Consider the following 12017-nt stretch of genomic DNA (forward strand, 5'->3'; position numbering starts at 1 on the left):
AGGCTCAGGTTTCAACTCAATCCTGGGCCGCGGGCCGCGTCTGGCGGAGCGGCGGCCAGACGAGAAAAACGTCAGAAAGCGTTAACCACGGGTGCCTCTCAGCAACGGTGAGAGACCATGTTACGCAGCGCTGACGCGGCTAGGCGGCGGCGAGAGCGCGGCGAAGCAGGTTTGACGTCTGACGGCAAGCTTTAGAGGGGAGGGCCGACTTAGCACGCCGTCCAGCGGAGGGCAGACATAAGTGGGCTGCTATCGCCTCTTCTGAGCAGCATGCGCGTTCCCGCTTTGGCGGGAAACGGAAATCCTCTTCCTCCTTCATGGCCCCCCTCGTCAGCGGCGTCGATGGAAGCGGTGGCATACAGCGGCCGCTTTACGTCCGGAACAGAGGCTGACGAGGTCGATGAAGCAGGCGGGCGAACCGGCGAGCTTTGTCATCTGGAGGAAGGGTCCGGGGCCCGCTGGGCACAGCGCTTTTTACGGCGCGACACCGCGCGGGCGGGGGAGCAGTCTCAGTGAAGAAGGCAAGGCAAGTCCTCAGAGTCGCCATTGGCATCTGCACGAGCCGTATGAAAGCATCTTTAAAAAGACACTTTGCTCTCTTAGATATCTCTATAGATATATATATACACACAGTACACACACAAATAGTATGTAAACAAACTTTTGTTTTGAATCGACTAATCGCGACTAACCGTTTTGCAGCTGTATTTATAATGTTACAAAAGATTTGTATTTCAAAGTAATCATGTTATTTTGAACTTTCTAATCAAAGAATCCTGAAAAAATGTTTTCCGTTTCCGCAAAAATTTTAAGAAGCATTATTGTTTAGAAGTTAACTGTTAAACTCATGATGATAAGAAATCTTGAGCAGCAAATCAGCATATTAGAATGATTTCTGACAAATCATGTGACACTAAAGACTGAATAATGGTTGTTAAAAAAAATTGCATTTGACAATATATCAAAATAGAAAATAGTTATTTTAAATTGCAAATTATTTTACAATATTACAGTTTAACTTTAGGCTATATTGTTGATCAAACAATTGAGCAAGTGAGCAGAAGAGACTTATTTCGTATGGTAACTTAAACCTATGCATTATCCAAGTTAACCAATAACAAATATTTTGAGCTTGTATCTATAATTCATCACACCATTTGTATTTTCTTCCAAATGTGACCCTGGACCTCAAAACCAGTCTTAAGTAGCAGATATATTTGTAGCAATAGCCAAAAATACATTGTATGTGTCAAAATTGTTTGACTTTTATGCCAAAAAATCATTAGGATATTAAGTAAAGATCATGTTATATTAAGATATTTTGTAAATTTCCTACCACAAATATATTAAAACTTAATTTTTGATTAGTAATATGCATTGCTAAGAACTTCATTTGGACAACTTTAAAGGCGATTTTCTCAATATTTAGATTTTTTTGCCCCCTCAGATTACAGATAGTTGTAATTCAGCCAAATATTGTCCTAACAAACCATACATCAATGGAAAGCTTTTTTATTCAGCTTTTTTTTTTTTTTTTTTTTTTAGAAAACATGACCCTTATGACTGGTTTTGTGTTCCAGGGTCACATATAGCATATAGTTTTTATACTATACAATTTATGCTTGTTCACAGATATTTATATAATTTTAAGTAGGCTAGGGGAAATTGTCGCAACTTTGTATTGTCAGCAGCAGGTGCCAAAAGGTCTACAGTAGGTGACCAATACTGTTCTAAACATGCAGATCATTTACTTGCTGATGTGGCTAAATACTAATGCCTGGGTGTAACAGTTATTGCTGTGTGAGTAGTATAGCAGTTGTCACTTTTCTCATGATTGGATCTGCTAAACATGCTAATTCTGAATTTATGAAGGTCTTTTATTTAAGCTTTGCTAGTAGCTACCAATAACAAGAAGAAAGCACTGAACTGACATGTTAGGTCTTGGTTACTGAGAATAACTTTGCTAACATTTGTTGCACAAGTTTGAAGGGTTTATCTTTACAGCTCTAGAGTAAGTTCACATGAAAGTTGTGTAACTTTGACAATGCCTGTAAGACTCTGTCAAGGTTCACTGGGTTGTTATGAAAGCTTGTGCTGGACTGCAACATGAACTTGATCAAGAGATATTTTCCGTAGAATTCATGGAATCTCTTCTAGACACAGATTTGTTTTGTCAATATTTGCTTGTTATTTAAGTGCAAGTATGTTCGCAAAAGTATGCTTTGCTTTTTCTTTGTATAAAATCTAAAACTCAACCTCATAGATTATAAAACTGTCATATTATCACGATTAATAACGTCACACCCATGACTGTCAGTTGAATCTGTTGAAATCATCTCCGCTGTTGTCAGTCATCTGGAGGATATTACATAATGCAGATCTGTTATAAGACTTTATTGCTAGTGGCTTTGTGGAATGAGAGGTGATAGCATTCCATAATTATAGTTAACATACCTTTGATAGCTGATGTTCCAACTGATGTGATATTTCATATCTGATATGGCAATGCTGTAATGTAATTAAGGTGTTTACTAAATGCAATATTTATTTATATTACCATTTTTTGGCCAACAATTTGTTCTTTTGTAATGGCATATTTCATATTTCTGTGCAAATACCAACACCGTTTTGCTTTAATTGACTCGAATGCTTGTTTCAATAACAATGGAAAAACATTCACTTATGTTTGTTCTCTGCAGATCAATGTCCGTGTCACCACAATGGACGCCGAGCTGGAATTTGCAATCCAGTCAGTTACAACAGGCAAACAGCTCTTTGAGCAGGTGAGCAATGGCCAAAGGCTCCTGAAATCTGTCAGTGAGACGGCATGTGAGGAATCAGCTGTCTTATGTGGTTTTTAAGTCTAAACAGCTTACTGTGTCATGCACACATATATTGACTTTAGCAACTTCAGGTTTACTTGAATATTCATACATTATTGTTTAAAAAACATTCATTTTAAAATGTGATGCATTAGACTTTTGTGGAAGATTTATTTGAACATGTATTATGATCTTTTTTGGAGGTATATAGAGGAGATATTGGGAGACATAGACAACTGATATTTCTATACATTTTATATAAGTAGGCTGCTACTTATGAATAAAAAAAAACATGGTTATTGCGACTTTTTATCTCAGAATTCTGACTTGCAATTTTAAGTTATAAGTCAGAATTGCAAGATATAAACTTACAATTCTGACTTTTTTCTCAGAATTGAGTGATATAAACTCAAAATTGCGAGAAATAAAGTCTGAATTGCAAGTTAAAAAATCCAATTTAGTGGGGAAAAAGACACAAATGCGAGTTTATATCTCACAATGCTGACTTAACTCACAATTGCGTGTTATAAAGTCACAATTCTGAGATGTAAACTTGCAATTCTGAGGAAAAAAGTCAGATTTGCGAGTTTATATCTCAATTCTGAGATAAAAGTCAGATTTGTGATTTTATATCTTACAGTTCATTGAAAAAAAGTCAGATTTGCGAGTTTATATCACAATTCTGAAAAAAAGTCAGATTTAATATTTCATATCTTGCAGTTTTTACTTTGTAACTCGCAGTTGCGAGTTTATTTCAAGCAATTCTGAGAAAAAAGTCAGATTTTCGAGTTTATATTTTACAATTCTGAGAAAAAAGTCAGATTTGCGAGTTTATATCAAACAATTCTGAGAAAAAAGTCAGATTTGCGAGTTTAGAACTTACAATTCACTGACAAAAGTCAGATTTGCGAGTTTATATTTTACAATTCTGAGAAAAAAGTCAGATTTGCGAGTTTATATCAAACAATTCTGAGAAAAAAGTCAGATTTGCGAGTTTAGAACTTACAATTCACTGACAAAAGTCAGATTTGCGAGTTTATATTTTACAATTCTGAGAAAAAAGTCAGATTTGCGAGTTTAGAACTTACAATTCACTGACAAAAGTCAGATTTGCGAGTTTATATCAAACAATTCTGAGAAAAAAGTCAGATTTGCGAGTTTAGAACTTACAATTCACTGACAAAAGTCAGATTTGCGAGTTTATATTTTACAATTCTGAGAAAAAAGTCAGATTTGCGAGTTTATATCAAACAATTCTGAGAAAAAAGTCAGATTTGCGAGTTTATGTCTTACAATTCGTAGAACAAAAGTCAGATTTGCGAGTTTATGCCTTACAATTCGTAGAAAAAAAGTCAGATTTGCGAGTTTATGTCTTACAATTCGTAGAAAAAAAGTCAGATTTGCGAGTTTATGTCTTACAATTCGTAGAAAAAAAGTCAGATTTGCGAGTTTATGTCTTACAATTCGTAGAAAAAAAGTCAGATTTGCGAGTTTATGTCTTACAATTCTGAGAAAAAAGTCAGATTTGCGAGTTTATATCAAACAATTCTGAGAAAAAAGTCAGATTTGCGAGTTTATGTCTTACAATTCTGAGAAAAAAGTCAGATTTGCGAGTTTATGTCTTACAATTCGTAGAAAAAAAGTCAGATTTGCGAGTTTATGCCTTACAATTCGTAGAAAAAAAGTCAGATTTGCGAGTTTATGTCTTACAATTCGTAGAAAAAAAGTCAGATTTGCGAGTTTATGTCTTACAATTCGTAGAAAAAAAGTCAGATTTGCGAGTTTATGTCTTACAATTCGTAGAAAAAAAAGTCAGATTTGCGAGTTTATGTCTTACAATTCTGAGAAAAAAGTCAGATTTGCGAGTTTATATCAAACAATTCTGAGAAAAAAGTCAGATTTGCGAGTTTATGTCTTACAATTCTGAGAAAAAAGTCAGATTTGCGAGTTTATGTCTTACAATTCGTAGAAAAAAGTCAGATTTGCGAGTTTATGCCTTACAATTCACTGACAAAAGTCAGATTTGCGAGTTTATATTTTACAATTCTGAGAAAAAAGTCAGATTTGCGAGTTTATATCAAACAATTCTGAGAAAAAAGTCAGATTTGCGAGTTTATGTCTTACAATTCGTAGAAAAAAAGTCAGATTTGCGAGTTTATATCAAACAATTCTGAGAAAAAAGTCAGATTTGCGAGTTTATGTCTTACAATTCGTAGAAAAAAAGTCAGATTTGCGAGTTTATGCCTTACAATTCGTAGAAAAAAAGTCAGATTTGCGAGTTTATGTCTTACAATTCGTAGAAAAAAAGTCAGATTTGCGAGTTTATGTCTTACAATTCGTAGAAAAAAAGTCAGATTTGCGAGTTTATGTCTTACAATTCGTAGAAAAAAAGTCAGATTTGCGAGTTTATGTCTTACAATTCGTAGAAAAAAAGTCAGATTTGCGAGTTTATATCAAACAATTCTGAGAAAAAAGTCAGATTTGCGAGTTTATGTCTTACAATTCGTAGAAAAAAAGTCAGATTTGCGAGTTTATGCCTTACAATTCGTAGAAAAAAAGTCAGATTTGCGAGTTTATGTCTTACAATTCGTAGAAAAAAAGTCAGATTTGCGAGTTTATGTCTTACAATTCGTAGAAAAAAAGTCAGATTTGCGAGTTTATGTCTTACAATTCGTAGAAAAAAAGTCAGATTTGCGAGTTTATGTCTTACAATTCTGAGAAAAAAGTCAGATTTGCGAGTTTATATCAAACAATTCTGAGAAAAAAGTCAGATTTGCGAGTTTATGTCTTACAATTCTGAGAAAAAAGTCAGATTTGCGAGTTTATGTCTTACAATTCGTAGAAAAAAAGTCAGATTTGCGAGTTTATGCCTTACAATTCGTAGAAAAAAAGTCAGATTTGCGAGTTTATGTCTTACAATTCGTAGAAAAAAAGTCAGATTTGCGAGTTTATGTCTTACAATTCGTAGAAAAAAAGTCAGATTTGCGAGTTTATGTCTTACAATTCGTAGAAAAAAAGTCAGATTTGCGAGTTTATGTCTTACAATTCTGAGAAAAAAGTCAGATTTGCGAGTTTATATCAAACAATTCTGAGAAAAAAGTCAGATTTGCGAGTTTATGTCTTACAATTCTGAGAAAAAAGTCAGATTTGCGAGTTTATGTCTTACAATTCGTAGAAAAAAAGTCAGATTTGCGAGTTTATGCCTTACAATTCGTAGAAAAAAAGTCAGATTTGCGAGTTTATGTCTTACAATTCGTAGAAAAAAAGTCAGATTTGCGAGTTTATGTCTTACAATTCTGAGAAAAAAGTCAGATTTGCGAGTTTATATCAAACAATTCTGAGAAAAAAGTCAGATTTGCGAGTTTATGTCTTACAATTCGTAGAAAAAAAGTCAGATTTGCGAGTTTATGTCTTACAATTCTGAGAAAAAAGTCAGATTTGCGAGTTTATGTCTTACAATTCTGAGAAAAAAAGTCAGATTTGCGAGTTTATGTCTTACAATTCTGAGAAAAAAGTCAGATTTGCGAGTTTATGTCTTACAATTCTGAGAAAAAAGTCAGATTTGCGAGTTTATGCCTTACAATTCGTAGAAAAAAAGTCAGATTTGCGAGTTTATGTCTTACAATTCGTAGAAAAAAAGTCAGATTTGCGAGTTTATGTCTTACAATTCGTAGAAAAAAAGTCAGATTTGCGAGTTTATGTCTTACAATTCTGAGAAAAAAGTCAGATTTGCGAGTTTATATCAAACAATTCTGAGAAAAAAGCCAGATTTGCGAGTTTATGTCTTACAATTCTGAGAAAAAAGTCAGATTTGCGAGTTTATATCAAACAATTCTGAGAAAAAAGTCAGATTTGCGAGTTTATGTCTTACAATTCTGAGAAAAAAGTCAGATTTGCGAGTTTATGTCTTACAATTCGTAGAAAAAAGTCAGATTTGCGAGTTTATGCCTTACAATTCACTGACAAAAGTCAGATTTGCGAGTTTATATTTTACAATTCTGAGAAAAAAGTCAGATTTGCGAGTTTATATCAAACAATTCTGAGAAAAAAGTCAGATTTGCGAGTTTATGTCTTACAATTCGTAGAAAAAAAGTCAGATTTGCGAGTTTATATCAAACAATTCTGAGAAAAAAGTCAGATTTGCGAGTTTATGTCTTACAATTCGTAGAAAAAAAGTCAGATTTGCGAGTTTATGCCTTACAATTCGTAGAAAAAAAGTCAGATTTGCGAGTTTATGTCTTACAATTCGTAGAAAAAAAGTCAGATTTGCGAGTTTATGTCTTACAATTAGGAGAAAAAAAGTCAGATTTGCGAGTTTATGTCTTACAATTAGGAGAAAAAAGTCAGATTTGCGAGTTTATGTCTTACAATTAGAAGAAAAAAAGTCAGATTTGCGAGTTTATGTCTTACAATTAGGAGAAAAAAGTCAGATTTGCGAGTTTATGTCTTACAATTCACTGAAAAAAGTCAGATTTGCGAGTTTATATCACAATTCTGACAAAAAGTCAGATTTGCTATTTCATATCATACAATTTTTACTTTGTAACTTGCAGTTGCGAGTTTATTTCAAGCAATTCTAAGAAAAAAAATCTGATTCGCGAGTTTATATCTCGCAGTTCTATGAAAAAAGTCAGATTTGCGAGTTTATATCACAATTCTGAAAAAAAGTCGGATTTGCTATTTCATATCTTGCAATTGCGAGTTTATTTCAAGCAGTTCTGAGAAAAAAGTTAGATTTGCGAGTTCATATCAAGCAATTATTTGAAAAAAGTCCGATTTGCGCATTTATGTTTTTGCAATTCTGAGAAGAAAAAGTCACAATTGTGAGTTATCATGCAATTCTGAGAAAAAAATGTCAGATTTATGAGTTTATATCTCACAATTCTGAGAAAAAAAAATTTGATTTATGAGTTTATATCTCACAATTCTGAGAAAAAAGTCAGATTTGCAAATTTATATTGCGCAATTTTGAGAAAAAAAATTGATTAGCAAGTTTACATCTCGCAATTCTAAGAAAAAAGTCAGATCTGAGTTTATATCTCACAATTCTGAGAAAAAAGTCAGATTTTATATCACGCAATTTTGACTTAAGAACTCCCAGTTGCTAGTTTATATCACATAATTATGAAAAAAAGTCAGATTTGCACATATATATCTTACAATTATGAAAATAGTCAGATTTGCACATTTATAGCTCACAATTCTTAGAAAAAAAGTCAGAATTGCGTGATATAAACTTGCAATTGCGAGGGAAAAGTCATAATTTTGAGACTAAAAGTCACAATTACATTTTTACATTTTTTATTCAGAGGTTACTACCATAGGCTACTGTTATCAAGGACTCATTGAGTTACAGTTACAAGTAATTTTTTAAAATAAGATTTTTCTGACTATGATTTCATATGTCAGGTTTTACAGGATTAAACTAAGGCTAAATTCCCTGCACTTTATATACAGATCAGTGAACATTAAGATTAAAAATTAAGATTCTCCCCAAACTATGAATAAAACCTCCTCCCAAGATAACTATTTGTACTACTCTGCACTACTATGCAATCTAAATGCACTAATTTTGTTCTATCACAATGACTCATCAACTTGTAGTAACTTGTATTACTAAAAGTAACAGTTGGTAACCAATTTCAAAAGCATTTTAATCACCTTAGTCACACCCGAATTCATGCTCATGGTCACAATCATTTTTCAGATACTGTTCAGATTACTAATTCTAAACTACCTTGTTAGATGGTGATTGGTGAGCCTCATGGTATGACAGGACATATGGAAAATACAAGACCAAGGTGGAGGACACCGTCTCTGCCTATTTACACACACCTACTGTAACAGATAAGAAGTCAGGATAGATGGTATTTTCCCTCCCTGTTGATAGCATGAAGTTTTAGTGTAGAGTACCTATTCTAATCTAAGAGGAGAGACTTCCACTGTTTGGCCTACAGCATAACGTCATGCTTGTTTATCAAGTGCTGAGGTGATTATGTGTTAAAGGAACACTCCACTTTTTTTAGAAATAGGCTCATTCTCCAACTCCCACCGAGTTAATTAGTTGAGTTTTACTGTTTTGAAATCCATTCAGCCGTTCTCCTGTTCTAGCGATATCACTTTTAGCATAGCTTAGCATAGATCATTGAATCCTATTAGACCAATAGCATCGCGTTCAAAAATGACTAAGGAGTTTCAATATTTGTCCTATTTAAAACTTGACTCTTCTGTAGTTATATTGTGTACTAATACTGGCAAAAAATGTCAAGCTGCGATTTTCTAGGCCGATAAAATTAGGAACTACACTTCCATTCTGGCGTAATAGTCAAGGAAGTTTGCTGCCGTAACTTGGCCGAAGCAGGCGCAGTAATATCACACAGCGCCTGAAATTAGTTCCCAGCTAGTTTAGCATTTGCACATGTGCTGTGTTATATTACTGCGCCTGATGCGTCTATATCACGGCGGCAAACTTCCTTGACTATTACGCCAAATGGAAGTGTAGTTCCTAATCTTATTGTCCTACCCTGCTGAAAAAACCAGCATATGCTGGTTAGGTATGTTTTGGTGCTGGGATGCTGGTTTTAGCTGGTATATGCTGGTCCTTTGCTGGTTTATGCTGGTCCCTTGCTGGTTTTTGCTGGTTTATGCTGGTCATGTTGCTGGTTAATGCTGGTCCTTTGCTGGTTTATGCTGGTCCTTGACCAGCAACATGACCAGCATAAACCAGCAAAGGACCAGCATTAACCAGCTAAGGACCAGCATATACCAGCTAAAACCAGCATCCCAGCACCAAAACATACCTAACCAGCATATGCTGGTTTTTTCAGCAGGGTAGAAAATCGCAGCTTTACATTTTCCTCCGGTATTAGTACATGATATAACTACAGAAGAGTCAAGTTTTAAATAGGACAAATGTCGAAACTTGTTGGTCATTTTTGAACGTGATGCTATTGGTCTAATAGGATTCAATGATCTATGCTAAGCTATGCTAAAAGTGATATCGCCAGAACAGGAGAACGGCTGAATGGATTTAAAAACGGTAAAACTCAACTTATTAACTCGGGGGGAGTTGGAGAATGAGCCTATTTCCAAAAAAAGTGGAGTGTTCCTTCAAGTGTACACCATAATTGATATCACAGTTTGTACTTATACATTTAGCATTGGGTTAGTTACATATAACTGATTAAATTGTACCCTGTGTTGATGTATTCAGGTGGTTAAGACGGTGGGTGTGCGTGAGACCTGGTACTTTGGTCTGCAGTACATGGACACCAAAGGCATTATGACTTGGCTAAAACTGGACAAAAAGGTATTCTTGATTTTGTTTTTGAACATTTTCCTGCACTATGTTGTTAGACAAGAACTAATGAATGCTTAATGTTTATACATGTCATGCATGTATTTAATTAGTAGCATTTGCTAAGGCAATCAAGGTTACTATTATTATTTAACCCTAATGAATAAATGATACCATAAATTGTGTAGCTTAATGAGGAGGGAATTTATAAAGCTTGCTGTAGAGACAATTTTATGATAAAACAGACAAAAGAATCCCATTGATTTACTGGCACCCAACCCATATCTATAGACTGAAATATCACAGAAACGTGGGGGTGGGCTCTTTCGACATTAGTCAGTATTTAACCACCCTAACAACCACACAAACACCCTAGAAACAGCACAGGAACATTCTAAGAACATGTTATCTATAGGTTGGGGTTCTTACATTTACTGCTCTGAAGGCTTACTTTCTGACATGTGATTGCATCTGTTGAATGCTTGCAACATATGACACTTTTTAAGATTGTTGCTAACAATGCAGTGCAATTCTCTTATATATGTATTACTGTTCTGTCACTAAGATATCTCCATTGTATCATAGCATCTAAATAAACACAGTGCAGAGCATTGCCATATAGTCATTCACTTTGTATAATAAAGGGATAGTGCACCCAAAAATGAAAATTCTGTCATTAATTACTCATCTTTATGTCCTTCAGGGGGAAAAAAGTCAGATTTTGACTATAACACTCAACTGCGAGTTTATATCACACAGTTCTGAGAAAAAAGTCAGATTTGTGTTTATATCTCACAATTCTAAGACAAAAAGTCAGATTGGGGAATTTATATCCCACAATTCTGAGGAAAAAAGTCAGATTTGAAGTTTATATATCACAATTATGATAAAAAAGTCAGAGTTGCAAGTTTATATCACACAATTTTACCTTATAACTCGCAATTGCAAGTTTATATCACACAGTTCTGAGAAAAAAAGTCAGATTTGCATTTATATCTCACAATTCTAAGAAAAAAAAGTCAGATTTGGGAGTTTATATTCCACAATTCTGAGAAAAACAGTCAGATTTGGGAGATTATATCCCGCAATTTTGAGGAAAAAGTCAGATTTGCGAGTTTACGTCTTGCAATTTTTACTTTATGACTCGCAATTGCGAGTTTATATCACACAATTCTGAAAAAAAGAGTCAGATTAGCGTTTATATCTCACAATTCGGAGAAAAAAAGTCAGATTTGTGAGTTTATATCCCACAATTCTGAGGAAAAAGTCAGATTTTTTGCGCTTACATCTCGCATTTTTGACTATAACACTCAATTGCGAGTTTATATCACACAATTCTGAGAAAAAAGTCAGATTTGAAGTTTATATATCACAATTATGATAAAAAAGTCAGATATGCAAGTTTATATCACACAATTTTTACTTTATAACTCGCAATTGCAAATTTATATCACACAGTTCTGAGTAAAAAGTCAGATTTGCGTTTATATCTCACAATTCTTAGAAAAAAGTAAGATTTGGGAGTTTATATCTCGCAATTCTGAGAAAAAAAGTCAGATTTGTGCGTTTACATCTCACAATTTTGACTATAACACTCAATTGCGAGTTTATATCACACAATTCTGAGTAAAAAAGTCAGATTTGAAGTTTATATATCACAATTATGATAAAAAAGTCAGATTTGCAAGTTTATATCACACAATTTTTACTTTATAACTTGCAATTGCAAGTTTATATCATACAGTTCTGAGAAAAAAAAGTCAGATTTGCATTTATATCTCACAATTTAGAGAAAAAATAAGTCAGATTTGGGAGTTTATATCCCACATTTCGGAGAAAAAAGTCAGATTTGCGAGTTTACGTCTTGCAATTTTTACTTTATAACTTGCAATTGCAAG

The 12017-nt window shown here is 34.0% G+C and overlaps 1 protein-coding gene across 1 annotated transcript in view; it reads left to right on the top strand.

The window, feature by feature from the left end:
- Nucleotides 1-12017, top strand: part of ezra (ezrin a) — a 30506-nt gene that overhangs the window by 7625 nt on the left and 10864 nt on the right. The window contains exons 2-3 of the mRNA XM_073826504.1: nucleotides 2700-2783; nucleotides 10036-10131. Of these exons, the coding sequence (XP_073682605.1) occupies nucleotides 2700-2783; nucleotides 10036-10131 (180 nt within the window). The remainder of the gene's footprint in view (nucleotides 1-2699; nucleotides 2784-10035; nucleotides 10132-12017) is intronic.

The sequence above is a fragment of the Garra rufa genome, chromosome 21 (genome assembly GCF_049309525.1).
Source record: "Garra rufa chromosome 21, GarRuf1.0, whole genome shotgun sequence".
NCBI lineage: Eukaryota > Metazoa > Chordata > Actinopteri > Cypriniformes > Cyprinidae > Garra > Garra rufa.